The 19,997-nt window shown below is 41.6% G+C and overlaps 1 protein-coding gene across 6 annotated transcripts in view; it reads right to left on the bottom strand.

Moving 5' to 3' along the window:
• Positions 1-19,997, bottom strand: part of LOC132825811 (astrotactin-2-like) — a 1,607,744-nt gene that overhangs the window by 182,881 nt on the left and 1,404,866 nt on the right. For all 6 annotated transcript variants that reach the window (XM_060841306.1, XM_060841305.1, XM_060841303.1 and 3 more), the window contains one exon: positions 990-1,131. In XM_060841306.1, coding sequence (XP_060697289.1) covers positions 990-1,131 — 142 coding nt within the window. The remainder of the gene's footprint in view (positions 1-989; positions 1,132-19,997) is intronic.

Raw genomic sequence — 19,997 nt, 5'->3', positions numbered from 1 at the left:
CATAACCTCGATGGGCTTTGTGACGTGCAAGTAAAATGAGTCAATTGAGAAAAAGAGAAGAACAGAAATGTGCACTTCAGAGCAGAATGAAGAAAAATGAGGCCATCATTAGTGAGTTGTTTTTACATCTGAACATGGTAAAGAGAGATTGAGATCTTACTCATTTGTAAACATGGGAAAACCTGGCATGCAAACATAAGATTCATCAAATACAAACCTGCTCACGTCAAACACCACTAAGGAAGTCAATCCGCCACCAGCAAAAGGAATAAACACAAAAGTGTAACACTGACATTTATTCAGGTGTGATTTCCAGAACTGTCAAAGTGAGGAAGAATAAAAACACTTTGTGGATGTTTTAAACACCAAGTGCCAAGTTTTGAAAGACTGCCATACTAAGGAAAACAAACTAATCACAAAGCATCTTCTTTGTTATAGAAGAATAGCCGTGGAAAGGGAAAATGTTGGCATTAACAAGTTCTTTGCAAACGTTTGTAGTGTTAACTCACAATCAAGATTTATGTGCAACTTAACATAATAGCCAAAAGCATTTCTGCAGGTATTGTTGCATGATTATTTTAATTGAAATTACCACCAAAATATTTCTTTGAAAGATCTCATTTGAAAATATGTGTGTTAGGGTTGCCGACACTTGAGGAATATCCGGGGGTTTCCAGGCTACATAAAAATCATGGGGTACTTATAAAAAACTTGTGCATCTTTGTGTCCTTAATCTTTATTAATTCCAACAATGTTTGAGATCAGAAAAGAAGGCAATTTGATGCAAGTCAAGGTTTAGCCAATCATTTAGCAACAAACCCATTTGCTTTTCAATTGGTGTAGTCAACGTTGCATACGGAGATGGACCAGTGGGAACAATGTGAGGCAAGGTAAACTGAGATGCAAGGTCATGTGCTAATACCTCCAGGAATACAACGCAGTGTGTGTACAAGTATGCACATGCTTGTGTGTTATTATTTTTTGCTTACTTGTAGAAGCTGTCTGGTTCCAGGCACTTGAAAATTAAGGAATATGTCGTTGTCTCAGAGGCAATCCCATGGTTTTTCCCCACTACAACACAGGAAGATCCCAGGCCTGAAAGAAGGTCATCTGCAAAGCTCAGAGATTCCCCTGGTAAAAGTGAAACACACAAGAGAGGAGGACACAAATTAATTAAAATAAGTCCAGGCAAACAAAGCTTTTTGACATTCATCATGCAAAGTAACTCTGGCATTTCCATGGGCTGTTCCTGTATTGGGGGGTGAAATTGGGTCATCTTTTTTTCTCATGTCTTTGTTTTTTTGTAACTGAATTCTTAAGATCTTTGACAGAAGAAAAAAATAAACATTGCTCAGAATTTCTAAAGATGTTTTGCTTTCCTGCAGGCTATTGCTATGTTAAAGGTTAAATGTGTTCTGGCCTCTCAGCCATTTTGACTTCTTTCTCTTTAACTTTTTGCAAGTGGGATGAAATGCATTAAGTCTATTTTCCTCTGCATTCTTGCTAAATAAAAATAATCACGTGCTTGCACACATTTCATCTTTATTTAATTTTGTTTTTCCGTGTGCGGTCAAATGTCATAAACTTTTGCTGTTTGAATAACCTCATGCTTTAAATGTAAAATATATTTTATGCGCTAAATAATTGGCTTACAAGTATTAAGAGCTTTAATGACAAATAGAGGACAAAAAAACTTTCAGTTTACAGTACAATTGTGTGAGGGTAGGGACACAGTTTCCTTCAGAGTAGGCTGAAGCCATTTATCTTACATAAACAAATGTCTCCAAGCGTGGGATAGAGGTAATGAGCTGCCAGTGTGGGATATATTTGCAGCGTGATGTTATTTACTTTTCATCAATCAGTTCTCTGATTTTACCACCACTGGAAATCCACAGTATTCCCCTTGAAATCCACACAAAGGATCTACAACAGAAACATTACTTTTCAAGTCAAATGTGCATGATGCCTAGAGATTAGTAAGCAATAAGGAATTACACGAATAGTTTTGAAACTCCTGTTCACCGGGCTACAAGGGGAGTCTGGGAATTAAATACTAATACATTGAACCATTTGGCTTCCTAAAACAGATGTTTACTATTAAAAGTTTTAATGTGCTAACTTCCAAATGTACATGATGGTGTGACACAAATCCTCTTTCATTTTCTTCCCTTACTTTTTCAGCTACTGCACAGTATTTGTTTCAGCCTGATCATTACCATTTTAGTTATGTCTGCTATTGAACTGTCATTTGAATGGCACCTCTTCCAGTCCTGCAAAATAGCTTACCTTATTTAAAGGTAAGTGATGTAAATCTATACACTAGCTTATGCCTAACCCTGACACTGAGCTTTATTTTTTAACCAAACAATCTCAGTTTAAAATTAAGATCATAAAACCAGGAGAAATAAGAACAGGAATTGGCCATTTGGCCTATCGATTCAACAGGATCACGGCTGATCTGAATCTTCATGTCCACTTTCCTGCATTTTCCCCATACACCTTGATTGTCTTACTGATCAAGAATCTATCTCAGCCTTAAATATACTCAAGGACACTGCCGCCACAGCTCTCTATGACAAAGAGTTCCAAAGATTCTCAACGCTCAGAGAAGAAATTCCTCCTCATCTCAGTCTTTAATTGGCGCCCCCTAATTCTGAGACTATGCCTTCTGGTCCTAAACTCTCCCATGTGGAAAAAACATCCTCTCAGCATTTATCCTCAGCAATCAACAACTGATCAAATACCAGTTGCCATTTGTGGAAGAAAATTTTAAAATTTTACCCCCTTGTCACATGGAAGGGTTTCCCTACTGCACTCCACCTTTTAGTCTAATATTTATATTATTCCACCTGCTCCCCTATTCCCCTTCCCAAAGGAATCATTTTTGCTCTCGCCACCTAATCTATTCCTCCTACTATCTTGAAAACTTTGTTCAAATCAGCCCTTAATCATCTAATTTCTAAATAATTTAAACTTAGCACTTGCAATCTCTCCTTGTAGTTTAATGTTTGGAGTCTAAGAATCATTCTACTAAATCAACACAGTGCTCCCTTCAAGGTAATTATATTCTTCCAAGGACTTGTTCTCACAGTTATCTTTGTATTCAATTGATTCCAGCTTGTAAATCCTATCTACTAGGAGAAAGTGAGGACTGCAGATGCTCGGGATCAGAGCTTAAAAATGTGTTGCTGGAAAAGCGCAGCAGGTCAGGCAGCATCAAAGAAGAAGGAGGATCGACGTTTCGGGCATAAGCCCTTCTTCAGGAATGAGGGCTAATGCCCGAAACGTCGATTTTCCTTCTCCTTTGATGCTGCCTGACCTGCTGTGCTTTTCCAGCAATACATTTTTAACCCTATCTACTACCCAAGCAACAACACAATTACTTCTATTGGGAGGTCAATCCATTGTATCAAACCAAATAATCATGCTGGTTTGAGATGCCAAGGAATTTAGACCCTTTGTGCTTCTCAGACAAGACCAATGGATGATCAGAAGATTGTAATAAATGCAGAAAACAGCAGATTTTCCTTCAAAAGGAATGAACCAGGATAAGAACCTCCAAATGCAGACATCACAAAATCTGTCCACATACGATCAACCTGTGTAATTATTATTAGGGAAAATCTCCTGAATCATTTCAAAAACATCTAGATGTTTTCATTGAGTGGTGATTAGAATATCACTTAATGGGTGATGAGCCTAATAATTCTGATCCATAATTATCTTATGATTTTTGTTGAATGGGAAAGGCATCCAATTCTCCCCTTACTACATGTACAACAGGATTCACAAGTGAAAACTTTCAACTGCTCTTTTGTTGTCCTGATCATTGACAGGGGTTCTCATGGTGCAGTGGCAGCGTTCCTACCTCTGAGCCAGGAGGCCTGCTCAAGTCCCAGGAGCAGGAGTTCAAGTCCCACCTGCTCCAGAACTGTTGTAACACATCTAGACAGGTTGATGAATAGTATATCTCCAAATCTTTGAGTGTCTTGAATAGCCAACTGCTAACCAGATGGAGATAAGGTAACCACAGAGTAGGCCTGGAATTGGGCCTGTGTTCAAGACATTACATGAGACAGCAGAAAAAGAAAAAAAATACAAACCAAGAGGCCAAAGACCATTAATCTATCTAGAGGCTTATCGCGCCATATAAAATTATCTCCAATGAATGGTTGACCTCCTGCAGAAAACTAGCAAATGCTGATCAACACCTTCAAAATGACTGACCATGATACAATAGGAATGATCCAAAAATATAGGCCGATTCTTTTTTCCAGTGTGGCAGTAGCCATGTTGTTGTGCTAGAATACGAGGAACCAAACTTGTTTCAGCCCTCTAGTTGAGGTCTGCCCTGGTTCAGTGGCAATCTTGATAGACAATTCACTGTTGAGACTAGATCTCCATGCCTTGAAGGGAGAAAATCCTGCCTTCATGAGCTACTGACAGTTCTTCAGTTCCAGCAGTACCACAGTGAGAGGTGGTCACTGGTCAGACATTACCCGAACCACAGCAGCATCTTGGATACCCTCCTAAATAGGCTCAGACAGTGAGGCAGACCTCAGTGAGGTGGGGAGTACAATGTTTGAGGACATTGGTGATAGTGGTGATGGTTCTGCACTTTCCCACTGCTGGCGGTGGAGGGAGTTGATAAGGAGGAAGAATCCATAGGTTGCAGGCATAATCACCTAAAAGCTTGAAGAGAAGCCCTTCTGTTTTACTGGGTATTTTCACTGTCTGGTAGCAGTCTAACAGTGGGAAGATATTTTTAAGTGCCCCCTCATTATAAAAGATGTATTTTGGACACTTAAAGGGTCTCTGGGTGGGTAATCACTGGTGCAATAAGTGTTCCTTGGTGTTATGAAGACAATGGATACTCCTAATTCTACTTTCCTTCCAGATTCACTGGAGCCTCTCGCCATCACCTCCCTAATTCCCAGATCCCATTAAACTTCCAGCCAATGCAAGGAAACTAATGGATCCATGTGTTTTGTGATGTAAAATGCATCCATCCAATCATGGCTTTGTCTGCCCATTACCATTTGTTCCATTCCCTTATCCCCTTTCTTCCTGAGTTTCTGGTCTTAGACTGAATATTCTCTTTCATCAAAAATGCTAATGATGTCAGAAATAACTGTTGACAGAAAAAAAACAGAGCTCATAAGACCATCTCCGCCATAAAGTAGGATGGTCTCTGTAAGGATTGGAGGGTTTAAGCTATTGGGGAAAGGATAAATAAGCTGAGGCTGTTCTCCCTGAGGTGGAGAGGGTGTGTGATTTTGTAGAGGTTTATAAGATCATGCAGGACATGGACAGGGTGATAATTCACAGAACTAACGGGAAGTTATTAAACTTTCACTGCCTTCCAGCCATAACCAAAGTCACCCCAACCAGTGTAATTGAGCTGCAGTAGTCAGATTATGCTTTCATCTGTGCAATTCAGAGGATGCCCTCCAGACCATTGTCAGCACCTTTATGGAGTCAGATGAGAACACTGGTCTCACCCTGAACTTCTGTAAGATGAAGGTTCTCCACCAACCTGGCCTGACATCGTGGAGTGAACCCCTGATCATCAAGAGCCACTGGGGGTGGGGGTGGGGGGGCCTTAGAGAACATTGACCACTTCCAAAACCTCAGCCAAAGCAGCTCTTAACAAAGAGATCCAGAACCGTTTCCAGTAAGCTAGTACAGTGTTTGGCCACCTGAGGAAAAGGGCGTTTGAGTACAATATCAGATTCAACACCACACTCATGATTTACATAGCTGTAATGGTTCCCATCATCCTGTATGGCTCTGAGACATGGACTGTCTATGGCAGACACCTCAAGGCTCTGGTGCAGTATCACTCATGCTGCCTGTGCAAGATCCTGCAAATCCGCTTGGAAAAGAGACACACCAACACCAGGATCCTTGACCAGGACAACATCTCCAGCGTCAAGGTACTGACTCCACATTGTTCAACAACAGTGACTAACACGAGACTCCCCAAGCAGGTACTCTACTCCCAGCTCCAGGTTGGTAGGCAAGCCCCATGTGGACAGACAAAACACTTCAGGGATTGCCTCAAGGCCTCACTGGGGAAGTGTGGCATTCTCACAGACACCCGGGAATCACTGGTTTAAGAGCGTCCAAGGTGGAGGGGGGGTTATCCAGGAAGGCATAAGAACCTCGAGACTTGCCATCGGGAAAATGCGGAAGCTAGGCGGAAATAGCAAAAGGAGTGCCACACTCACCCCCCTCCCATTACCACCACCTGCCCAAGTGTAACAGAGCCTGTAGTAGCCTTCATTGATCTGTTCAGCCACCTAACGACTCACCCTGAGAGTCATCCTTATCTGCCAGGGACCACCAATGAAACAAATGAACAGATAAGGTGAATAGCCAAGGCCTTTTTCTCAGGTTAGGGGAGTCCAAAACTAGACGCATAGGTTAAGGTGAGAGGGGAAAGATTTAAAAGGGACCTAATGGACAACCTTTACATGTAGAGGGTGGTTGGTGCATGTATTGAACAAGCTACCATAGGAAGTGGCAGAGGCAGGTACATTTATAATACTTAAAGGCTTCTGGATGGTTATACGTATAGGATAGGTTTAGAGGGATATGGGTCAAATGTTGGCAAATGGGACTAGATTAATTTAGGATATCTGGTGGGCATGGACAAATTGGACTGAGCAGTTTGTTTCTGTACTCTATGATTCTTTATCTGTGACAGTCAAATCATTTAGGAAGCCAACTCAAGGAGTGAGTGGCTGGACTTGGTAATTTATTTTGGCAGCAAACTCCAGCCTATGAAATGTTGTCATTGCGAAATATTGACGGGCTTATTATATCATGCAGTTCTCTGTTTAATGGATAAATGTGTTAGCAATACAACTCACAGCGAGGTTCCACAAGGAGCCTGCAGTGAATATGAATCTATTTTTAATGGTATTGAGGGAGGAATGTTGGCAGGCACAGCAGCAGAACACACTGCTCTTTTTCCAAACATCATCACAGTGTCTATAACTTTCAGCTGAACAGGCAGATGACACTTGAATTTGACATGTCAGCTAATGGCTGGTAATTTCAACAATGTATTGCTCTGTCAGTAATGCACAATAGCGTGTGTCTAAATCATCAGCTCAGGTTCTGGGCAAGGGTCAAAGTGCAAAGCCTCATGCTGCAGAGGTAAAAGTGCTATCAACTGAAGGAAACAAACACTAGAAAGGACAAAGTTAAAAATCACACACCACCAGGTTATAGTCCAACAGGTTTAATTGGAAACACTAGCTTTCAGAGCACTGCTCTTTCATCACCCCAGTCCAACGCTGGCTCCTCCTAATCATGACAAAAAGAGGAGAAAGCCCAGTTTCCCAATCTTGACTTATATGTTCAGGGAATTTACCTTTGGGAAGATGGATGATGCCTAATTTGTATGGAATTCATTTTATACTGATCCCCTTTCTGGTGAAGAGCCCAACTTTGGTTTCCCTAGTTGATGAAAAGTGAGGAGAAGAAACAGAAAAGAAGATTTTTTAAAAAAATTCTGGTGGATAAAGGTGAAATATTTGTTGAGACAAAAAGGTAAGCAGTTTTTGTAACCTTGTTTCATTTGGACCTACACACAAACCAACTAAATGAATTAGACACATGCATTTCATATTGGCCTGAATGGTTTCAGGGATGAGTAACTTTAGTTACTAGGGTAAATTGGAGAAGCTTTGGTTGTTCTATTTTAAGAGAGGTTTCTGAGGAGATTTGTTGGAAATAGTCAAAATCTTGGAGATGGGATGTCAAGGCTGAGCAAATAGAGAAAAACTTCCTTTTGGCAGAGCATTGGAAAACCAAAGGAGACAGAGTTCAGGTCATTGGTAATGGAACCAAAGGCAACATGAGAAAGCTTTTTACACAGGGACTGGGAAAGTACATTGTTTGGAGGGCAGTGCGAGTGAATTCAATTGTATCTTTCAAAAGAGAATTTTCACAAATACCTGAAGATAAAAAAAATACAGAACTTCAAAGAAATGGCAGGAGAGAAGAACAAACTAGTGTCATGAACCTCGCTGATGTTATGATTGGGCAAATCATAAGCCACACTAAAATCTAGCTTGCTAGATTATATTTTGCTTTGGTTTAGTTTTAACAAAGTTTTGCTGATGCATATCCTATCTTTTATAATCCTTTCCAAAACTTTTCCTACAACAGACTAAGGCTCACTGGTCCATCGTTACCAGGGTCATCTCCACTGCCCTTCTTGAACAGGTACTAAATCTGTAGACAATGACGACTCAAAGGTCAAAGCCAAAGGCTCCAAAACCTCTTCTCTAGCTTCCGAGAGAATACTTAGATAAATCCCATGCCCAGGGGACTTGTCTACTTTCACTCCTTCTAGAATTGATAACACCTCTTCCTTATGAACCTCAATCCTTTCTGGTCTAATAGCCCGTATCTCATTCTTCTCCTCTACAATATTTTCCTTTTCCCGAATGAAAACTAATGGGAAATATTCGCTTAGCACCTCTCCAATCTCCACAGAGTCCACACTCAACTTCGCACTTCTGTCTTTGATTGGCCCTATTCCTACCCTAATTGTCCTTTTATTCCTCACATACCTATAGAAAGCTTTAGGGCTCTCCTTTATTGTATTTGCTAAAGACTGCTCGTGTTCTCTCTTTGCTCTTCTTAACTCTCCCTTTAAATCCTTCCTAGCTGATCTGTAACTTTCCATCGCCTCATCTGAACCATCTCATCTCATCGTCACATAAGCCTCCTTTTTCCATTTAACAAGAGATGCAATTTCTGTATTAAACCACGGTTCCCTTACCTTAACACTTCTTCTCTGCCTGACAGGGACAAACTTATCAAGAACACATAATATCTATTCCTTAAACCAGCTCCTCATTTTGATCGTCCTTATCCCCTGCACCCATTCTATGCATCCTAAGTCTTGCCTAATTGCATTATAATTGCCCTTTCCCCATTGATAATTCTTGTCCTCTGGCATGTACCTATTTCTTTCTATCACTAAACTAAACATAACTGAATTATGGTCACTCTCTCGAAACTGCTCACCTACCACTAATCAAACACATGGCCTGGTTCATTACCAAGCACCAGATCCAATGTGGCCTCCCCTCTTGTCGGCCATTCGACATACTGTGTCAGGAAACTGTCCTGTACACAGTGGACAAGAACTGATCCACCCGACATCCTAGAGTTATAGCATTTCCAGTCAATGTTGAGGAAGTTAAAGACCCCATAATGACCATCCTGTTCCTTTCACTCCTACCCAGAATCATTTTGCCGATCCTCTCCTCCACATCTCTGGAACTCTGTAGAGTCCTACAAAAATCTCCCAGAAGTGTGACCTCTCCTCTCCTGTTTCTAACCTCAGCCCATACTACCTCAGTAGACGAGTCCTCATCAAAAGTTCTTTCAGCCACCGTTAAACTGTCCTTGACTAACAAGGCCACACCTCCCCCTCTTTACCACCTTCCCTGTTCTTAATGAAAGATCTAAACCTTCGAACCTGCTCTATTCATTTCTGACCCTGCTCTATCCATGTTTCCGAAATGGCCACATTAAAGTCCTAGGTGCCTATCCATGCTGCAAGCTCACCTATCTTATTTCGGATACTTCTGGCATTGAAGTAGACACACTTCAAACCAGCCTGCTGTCTGCCAGCACACTCCTGTAAATCCTATTAATCCCAAAACACTCCTTTTTAAATTAAAAATTTTCTCAACAGCTTTATGTATAGCACTCAAAGCACAAGCTTGGTTCAATACACAAAAACATGCCATATGAAGTACCTAAAACACCACTCATACAGTACTCACAGAAATGTCTCTGTCTCCAATATCTCAATAAGTTTAATTCACTTTTGACTTTAACTTATAGAGGAGAAATACTGATAGGCTTTTCCTGGACATATACATCCTTTTCCTATTCATCCAAAGTTAAGCATTTACATAGATAAGTAACCTCTTCAGGGTTTTATCCCAACATTTCAGGCATGGGACAAGCACTAACTCTCTGATCTAATGTTTCATTACATGCTTTCCTTCTCAGGAGTTCAAGTCTATACTAGCATCTTCAATTCACAGCACTGCTTAACCACTCTCAGCTCTGAGCATATCTTTTAAACTTAAAAAAAATCCTGATTTTCTAAACTGAAGCTTTTTTCTTTTGGTTATAAAATCCTACCAATGTCTACAGAAACCTATCAATTCGAATACTAGGCCTGAAAAGAGGTTTTAAAATACATCATCATGGCTACAGAAATACAGTTCATTATTAACTTCAGACACATAAACCTATATGTTAAGAACTCAAAAGCCAACACCTGAAATTGGAATTAATTATATTGAAAATATATATAAATCACACAGTCCATTTCACACCAGCAGAATTGTTCAAAATGCTAAGTGGCTCCATGTGTGCTGTAAGCATTCTATAGTTTTATTTCTGACATTTCTAATGAATTTCATCACATAGAAAAATACAGCACAAGGAAGCTACAAATAAGCACATGTAGCTTGTCACTATTCTAAATTCTAGTCAAATTCTCGAACAAAAATTATATCAACAGCTTTTTGTATAGCACTCAAAGCACAAGCTTGGTACAATACACAAAAACATGCCCTATGAAGTACCTAAAAACACCACTCATACAGTACTCACAGAAATGTCTCTGTCTCCAAACTACACATGAGCAGAAGAACTATGGCCACGAAACACTGAACAACAATGACAACAGCCTGACATAGAATCAGTGGAGAAAGGAACAGAAGGAGGCATTTGATCCCTCAAATCTGCTGTGCTATTCACCTAGATTGTGTTGAAATTCTACTCTAATGCTATTTTCCTGCACTATCCTCGTATTCCTTAAAAACATTAATGCAATATTTAGAAATCTATCAATTTCTGTCCTTAATATACTCAATGGTTGAGGTTTCATGACCCAAAAGGGTGGAGAATTCCACTGATCCATCACCATCTAAGTCAAGAAAATGCAGGCTCAATCTCTCCTCATAACACCAAAACCCCAAGGGTCAGTCTGGTGAATCTGTCACACATGCTTTCTGACAATTACATCCTTTCTTTGGTAAGAAGGCCAAATGTAAGCACAATAATCAAAAGCAGTCACCCCAAAAGCTCTATACACTTCAGCAAGGCATCTTTACTCTTGTTCTCAAATCATCTTTCAATTAAAGTCAACATACCATTTCTCCCCTGTTGCTTGTTGCACCTGCATGTTAGCATTTAGTGACTTATGAACAAAGACACTTAGGTCCCTTTGAACATCAACATATTCCAATCTCTCCGCACATACAAAATGGTCTGCATTTCTGTCTTATCCACCAAAGTGAATAACTTAGCATTCTCTTCACATTATATTTGATTTACCATATCCTTGCTCATCTAAATCTTTGTAAAACCGCCTTGCATCCTCCTCACAACTCACACTGCCATTTAGTTTTGTGTCATGAGCAAACCTGGAAATATTACGTTCAGTTCCTATGTCCAAATCATTGATACAAATTGTGAATAGCTGAATCCTAAGTACTGATCCTGATCATTATGATACTCCAACAGTTGCAGAGTGCCAACCTGATAATGACATGTTTATTCTTACTCTCTGGCCAGAATTTTTTTTCAGCCATGTTTTTTTTCTGAAGGGATTTCATGGCAGAGTATAATCATGTGTCATAGCAATATTCTGCACATGACCTTCTACTCCTCATTAATCATGCATCCTGCCTCATTGGTTTCCTTCTCATGCAAGCATGTGACAGGATATGTGAAATCCCCATTACTATCAGAACTTCTACCTGGGGTAGCACAGTGGCTCTGTAGTTAACACTGCTGCCTCACAGTGCCAAGTTTCCTGCTTCAATTCCAGCCTCATTCCTAGATGTTGCACATTCTCCCTGTGTCTGTGTGAGTATCCTCCGAGCGCTCCGGTTTCCTCCCACTGTCCAAAGATGTACATGTTGGGTGGACTGGCCATGTTGAATGGCCCATAGTGTCTAGGGATGCTAGGTTTCGTGGGTTAGCCATGGGAGAAGTAGGGATAGGTACAGAGGTGGGTCTGGGTAAGATGCTGTTTGGAGGGTCAGTGTGGACTTGATGGGCCAAATGGCCTGCTTTCATGCTGAATAGCCACTGGCATCATATTTAAAGTCCAGCTGCGCAGCGACTTAGGGGGAATGTTGTCTCTGCTGATCCCTGTCCACCTTCCATGGTTACATTTGAGCCTGGGTGTCATGAGGGAAGGAGAACACGGTGCTCATCAATGTTCCCAAATCCTTTAGTGAGAGATGGGCACCATAGCGAATACAGTGCTTTATTACCCCCTTCAACTCCGTTTTCAGTGGGTGCCCTCCCTCTTTGCCTACCCACCCTTATGCCTTCCTATTGGTCACCCTCACTCCCTCTCCTCACCCTCTGCATGTTTTTTACGCTTCCTACTTATTTACTCAGGATACCTCCCCAGCCTCACCGACTGTAAGGGCTGTGCCACACACTTTCATCTCCCATAAAATCTGCCCCTCTCTCTCAATGAGAAGAGCTCACAACAAGGCAGATAGACTCAAGATGGGTGGTGGGCCACTCGACATTCAGCTCCTCGCCCCTTACGTAGACTGCATCATGACTCCGGTGGCCTGAGTGGCTGACTGATTATGTCTAAGCCTCTGGACTGGAAGCAAAGGGTTCCCTTGAGTTTCTGTGCTGGGTGACTCCTGAGTGAAGACAATCTCCCTTGATTTGACTGAAGCCTGTTGACTCACAAAGCAAGTTTCCAGGCGCTGTGCCTGCGCTAACCAGCAAGGCTACACAGCAGTAAAGCATTTAGAAAGCAATAACTCCCCTTAATTGGCAACCCACTGCTGCCCAAGTGAGAAACCTGCCTTGCTGCTGGGCAAAAGCCAAGATGATGTAGCAGAACACTACTGATGTCAAGATAGGCCTTGCTGGACGACCTATGCGATTCTATTACAAAACATGCCACAGTCCACATTTTTCAATATTATTTAGTCCTCCTCTCCCAGTTCTTTTCGGTGATGCTGTTTATCACTGTTTCCTCCTCTCTTCTTTAAAGCTAACTAGCCCAAATCCTAACCCTGACCCTACTTCAGCAGACTCCCATTGGAATCACCACAGTAGTCCCCTGAGAGGTCACGGATCGAGACACAGTCCAGGTCCCCACCTTGTGGGACAGTTTCCTGGATGCTATTTTGAGGGTAGAGGTATTGCTCACCCTGAAACAGGTCAGTGGTCTCAGCAGGCAATGTGGGCCATCTCAACAGGCTACTGTGGGATCGACTGAGTTCCAGCGAATGACATGTGCCACACCTCGCAGACAGCCGGTAAGCACTGAGCCAATTCCAGGCTGGTCTGCTTGAAGAACTAATTGGCGGGATTTTAGCTATTTTGATACTAATCATGTTTACAGAGTTAACATCAGATCCAAGATATTCACAGTGGCTCAGCTGACCACGCTCTTGCTGAGTCCCAATCCTGGTTCTTAAGTACAAAAGGCCGGTAGGCAAATTGATTGCAATACTAAGGGTGAGCCGTGTTGTTTTACACTCAACATTAAAACTGAGATCGGTGGAACCTCTTCAGTGGATGTAAAATACCCATTGACAATTTTATAAGAAAGGCAAATGTATTGATCAATATTTATCCCTCAACCAGCATTATTGAGAAAAGAACCAGCTGCCCATTATGGATTTTAGTTAGTCGGGTTTTTTTTATGTGCAAACATCTGATGAATTTTCAAAATTAAGACATAACACTTTTAAAGTTTTAAAGCATTTTGAGACACAATGAGGCCAGGAAAGACCTCCCTTTCTGTGCATCGGGGGTTTTTGCAGGGTTCCTCTCATGCCTCACTGTCAATTTGGCAAGATGTTGGTCGAAAAGCTACAGAGAGGTGAACAAAGCTCCGGCTCCCCAAAATAGCCAGGAGGGAGTGAGGTCACATGCTCTCCAACTGATTTCTTCCAGACTGGAATGGGGCTACACCGCCACTGTTAATTAATAATGTCACCATTTGTCTTGTTGATGGCTGTGATGCAAACAATATGGCCTCCTCCACCTTTACTGGAACAAGTGGACACACACAAGATGTGATTACATAAACAAATCGAAAACTGTTACAATGGAGAGTGTGATGTCTCACTGAACATCACACAGGTAGAACTCCAAAGTTCCACACTACACACATTAGTGAGTCAACTAAAATCATCATAGTAAAACTGGACCAAAGGGCGACTGGTGGTGGTTTAACCCTCATGGCCTTCGGTCGTTTAGGGCAACATCAGCCAGTGCGGGAATTGAACTCACACCATTGCCATCACTTTGCATTGCAAACCAGCCATCCATCCAACTGAACTCATCGATTCTCACGCTGAATGCAACAGTAGAAAAATCCGAACCCCAGGAATTACTAAGAACATTGAACTGTACAGCACAGGAACGGGCCCTTCGGCCCATATAGTGTCAAATTAAACTAATCCCTTCTGCTTGCCCCTGGTCCATACCCCTCCAATCTTGCATATCCTTGTGCTGATCTAAAAGTCGTTTATGCACTCCTAACACATCTGCCCCTATTACCACCTTTGGTTAGAGACAAAAAAACTGCACATGCTGCAATCCAAGGTAGGCAAGCAGGAGGATGGAAGAACACTACAAGCCAGGGTGCATCAGGAGGTGGAAAAGTCGATGTTTCAGGTGTGACCCTTTTCAAGACCATCACACCAGGCAGCATGTTCCAGACTCCTACCAGCCTCTGTGTAAAAGACTTGCCCCTCACATCGCTTTTCAACTCTCCTCCTCGCCTTAAATCCATGCCCCCAGTATTCAATATTTTGACTCTGTAAAAAAGATTCTGTCAACCCGACCTATGCACATCCTAATTTTTTTATTAGATTCCCTACAGTGTGGAAACAGGCCCTTCAGCCCAACCAGTCCACACCGACACTCCGAAGAGTAACCCACCCAGACCCATTTCCCTCTGACCAGTGCACCTAACACTCTGGGCAATTGAGCATGGTCAATTCACCTGACCAGCACATCGTTGGACTGTGGGAGAAAACCGGAGCAAACCCACACAGACATGGGGAGAATGTGTAAACTCCACACAGACAGTCACCCGAGACCGGAATCAAACTTGGGACCCTGGTGTTGTGTGGCAGCAGTGCTAACCACTGAGCCACCCAATAGACTTTGATCAGTTTCCCCTCAGCCTCCATCACTTTGCAGAAAACGACCTAAGTCTTTCTAGCTTCTCTTTATAGCTCATATCCTTGAATCCAAGCAACAGCCTGGTAAACCTCTTCAGCACCCCCTGCAAAGCCTCCACGTCCTTTCTGTAATGTGATGAACATGATTGAACATAATACTCTATTGGAGTGTAATTTCTTCAAATGAAAGTAATGAAAGAAGGTGAAATGACATTTCTTCAAAATAAGCAAAGCTAATTGCAATTCTGATTTCACTCTGTTTTTTTTTCAATTTTGAAACTGTCAATTCCACCAGGCCAAATGGCAGAGATTTTCAAGAAAGTTGGTTAATGCATTCAAATGGGGGACCATATTCGATCTCCCAAACAAATCTCTTGCAGTTACTCCAGAGCACATACTCTTCAATAGAAACCGACAGCTCAGTGCGTCTCAGAAAGGTCTTTAGACGAAGAGCAAACGTTTCTAAAAGCTTAACTTAAACAGCTTATATATCATACCCAACGTTTATGGGGGCAAACACTAAACAAAAACATCTGTGACTCTCGGAAACCATCAATTTATCTTACGATGTCTCAAGTTCATGTGCAGCCAGTGTCAGGAGAATAATGAGCCCTGACAGCTTTAAGTTCTGTCCTCTTAATGAATCAGATTGAATCTGGCAGTTAACATCTGAACCAAGGAACTGATCTGATTGGTTCCCCAACCCCAGGGAAATATAACAACAACTTGTGGTTTACAGCTCTTCTCACATGGTCCCAAAACATTTTTACAGCCAATCTTTGTCGTGAAATATCGGCATTCATGCTACAGTTAAGTTGTTCATACTACTTAGGCATCTTGCTATGACATGCAATCTGTGTGGGAATATATGAATAAAAGTAAGGTGACCGTGCATTGAGAAAAAATGGCTGCAGGCAACAATTGAATTTTATGGTTGTGGTGGTTGCTACCACAACTGCAGGTGATGCACTCACTGCAAGTGTAGCCCGACTCTGTAATATCGCTGCCAGTGACACTGCAGGTCTTTACCTGTGTGACAGAGTAATGCAGAAAGAAGAGCAGTATGTGCAACACAACATGGGCCTATTAACATCAGTGTTTCCTTTGGTTAACCATTTCATTGGTGAGCTGATTTACTGATGTAAACTTTTCTGTGAACTGTTGCCTTTCTGCAGTCAATTATGTTGGACTAACAGATTTTGACTCCAAAGTAACATAGGTCAAATCTATATTTACTCAGCAGCCCAAGTGAACAGATTTCACATTGGATAATGCACAGTGGATGAAAAAGTGAACAAGGTGAGGGGGTGGTCAAGTGGCAAATATGAAGGTGAATGAAGCAGCAAGGAGGACACCTCATGGGGTGAGCAAGTGGTGGCAAGAGTTCAATGGACAATGTGTGCATAGCAATACCTTCAGCAGAATCATGGGTGCACAAATTTGGAACGGGTGCCAATTTCCTGTTCCAGATGTGTAATGATGATTGTCACTGATGCCCTGTGCCAGCTAACAGCATGAAAGTTTCCAGGCAACATTGACTGACATGATGATAGAAGAGCTGACCATCTACTTAAAAACAGACGATGGCTGACATTTGTGTTTTATTTACCATGATACAGATTTTGCTTTCAGCAGTGAAGGAACAGTGTTCAGAATAATCTCACATACAAGTACCAAAGGGCTTGTCAGCAGGGGAATCCACTTAGTAAGTATCTGAGTCAGCGACACATGGACTATGGGGAATCTGCATTGTCTGTCAGCAGAACAAGGTCTTCAAACATTCAAGTTGAAGAATTCTTACTAAGACATGCAGACTGCAAGCATGTAGTAACACAAAAGTGACATACCCTCGCATTTTGGTAAGACAAACCAATGCAGGACTTAAACAGCTAATGGCAGGGCCCTGGGGAGTGTTGCTGAACAAAGACATTACAGGTACAGCTACACAGTACCTTGAAAGTGGCATCACAGGGAGACTGGGTGGTGAAGATGGCATCTGGCATGCTTGCTTTCATTGGTCAAAGCATTGAGTGTGGGAGTTGGAATGTCAGGTTGCAGCTGTACAGGACATTGGTGACACCACTTGTGGATGCCCTTCTATAGGGAGGATATTATTAATTGGAAAGGACACAGAAAAGATGTACAAGGATGTTGCCTGGACTGGAGAGTTTGGATAGATTGGGTCTTTTTTCCCTGGAGCATAGGAGGTTGAAGGGTGACCTTAGAAAAGTTTATAAAATCATGAGAGGCAGAGATAAGGTGAATAGCAAATGTATTTTCCCTAGAGTAGGGAAATTCAAAACTAGAGGGTATAGTTTTAAGGTGAGATAGAAAAGATTTAAAATGGACCAGCGGGGCAACTTTTTCACATAGAGGGTTGTGGAATGATCTGCCAGAGGAAGTGGTAGATGGAGATACAGTTAAAGGATATTTGTGGAGGTACATGAATAAATAAGACTTCAACAAATATGGTACAATGCCAGCAAACGGGACTCATTTAGTTTGGGAAACCTGGTTGGCAATGGACGAGTTGGACTGAAGGGTTTGTTTCCATGTTGTATGACTCCATCACTCTATAAGTAATTGTACAGGAATCAAAATAATTATTGGAACATTTACGTGATATTACACAGAGAAACAATGAGAAAAAGCAGAAAAACTCAAATGAAATTATTTGTTTTTAAAGAATGCCTCAGGGAATGGGAATCCACACTTGTCATCTCATTTGTTCAGGGCGAGAGAAGTTGTTCAGAGGCAAATATTGGAGATCAATTATGTCATTAAAATCTCTGTTACTCCTGATTGCACAAACCTATCTTTTTCCACTGTCTTTTACAGCAGAAAAGTGGGTAATAACACAAATACTTATGCCATTACAACGACTGCATGTCAGGTCCCCTCCAATGTATTCTCTGGAGAAGTAAGCTATTATCAAGAGCAGGTTCTAGATTTTTGCATTGTATGAAATGTTATGAATGCCAGAAACTGCTGTCAATTTTAGCTTGGCAAGTGCTGACAGCTTTGATGTTATTAGTAAACCAAAATCCAGGCCATTATCACCTCTGAGACAAAAACAAAATTACAACTCTGGTGGGGCTTGGCAAAGGATCAATCCCGTATTACAATTACCAGTCTCTTCACACAGAAAGATTGGCTGCATTGTGCTCTGGCATATTACCTGTGTCAGGTTACAACTGATATTGAAGCATCCTGATTGATTCCTATTGCTGTGCGCTTTCCATGGACTCGTTTTGCTTTCATACCAAACCATCATACAGGCAACATTGAAGAAGTGCTCTCCTTCCTCACAGCCACTGCTTTGAGCAAAATGTTTTGGGCAGACAAAGTATGTATAAAATCTCCCTGGACTGTTCAGTATGTACTCGGAGACATATGGGTAACAGACAATCACAAACCCTTTGTGTACCTCTGCAAGTCTGCCAATTACAGATGGGGCTTAATTAGGGACCTGAAAATTCTGAGAAGAGAAAGAAATGTTTACTGGTAAACCTCAAAAATCCTTCAGCTGCTTGAATGTGTTCAGTGTCTTTCTTGCTCAGTGCAAATATCATGCAATTGTAAAAAGGACACAAGATTTAGAAAGCTTCGAGATTTCCTTGGTATTTGTGGAGTGTGAGGGATGGTGGAGGAGCAATTATCAGAGGAATTGGAGGTAGATTAATGCAAAAGCCCTTCCCTCTCTGTGTCCACGCTTTGCAGTGAGACAGTGCAATCCCATTAACTAACTACAGCTTAGCCTTACTGCTCCTGCGTTCCCCACAGAGAACCAAGTCTAGAAAAAAAAAGTTAAGAAGAAATATAACAGTTTAAACAAAAAGGGTCTTTATTGAACCTTGGCATCAGGCAACACTTTCCCTCAGCTCTGATTACATCTACAGACAGGACAGAGCGAGAAATAAAAATCAAAACAAACAAGAGTGAGTGAAAGAGATGATACAAGGGGACAGATAGTCCCAGAAGGTCTTGCATCATATTGTGTGGGACATTCCAACTACTGAGATACAATGCTGTACATGTGTCCACTGATGTGAAAGGAAATATTGTGCAAAAGGTAAATGCATGCATTTACACAAATCCGAACTTTAAATAACTCCTCCTGGGGCTACTTTTCAGAGGCATTCTTTGGACTGTGGGTACGGCTAAGGTCTTGTGGGATTCACTGAATATGCTATTAACTGTTTCATCTCGCTGCACAACACAAGCACTGTTCATTTTGTACCTTTTTTTTTCTCTCTTTTGAATCCTTCAAATTCTGTTAGGAAATGAAAGTTGCTCTTTGACTTTTGGGGGGCCAGCCTGGGATTGAGTCTCACTGCCTTGAGACACCAGAGGAGGGTCAGGGTAGCAGGTAACTGCTTGAACCACAAACATCTGCAGTCAGAAATGAACTGTGTCTGAAGTCACCGGGCTTTCTTTATTACAAAGTCTTTTTTTTTCCCTCAGACTGTGGGTTACACAGGTCAGAAATGAACTTCAATCAAGACTAAACCTGCACTATTAGATCGAGTAGCAGTTTAAATTGTACTACAATTCAGAACCAGAAGGATAAATGGGCAGTTTTCTTTTTAGATTGTTCTGTCAGGTTGGAGCCAACGTGAGATTGTGCACACTCATTTCTTAGATGACTAGTGTGCATTTTTGTGCTACTTTCCATTAATCTTAATAGAAAAGCTGATAAAAGGGCGATAAAAATAAATTACTGTGGTCAGATTTCAACACTTATCACTCTCACTCCTGCAGCAAAGC

This window comes from Hemiscyllium ocellatum, chromosome 21, assembly GCF_020745735.1.
Source record: "Hemiscyllium ocellatum isolate sHemOce1 chromosome 21, sHemOce1.pat.X.cur, whole genome shotgun sequence".
NCBI classification, from domain to species: domain Eukaryota; kingdom Metazoa; phylum Chordata; class Chondrichthyes; order Orectolobiformes; family Hemiscylliidae; genus Hemiscyllium; species Hemiscyllium ocellatum.
The sequence above is the reverse complement of the archived record's forward strand: the minus strand, read 5'-3'. Positions and strand labels throughout refer to the sequence as shown.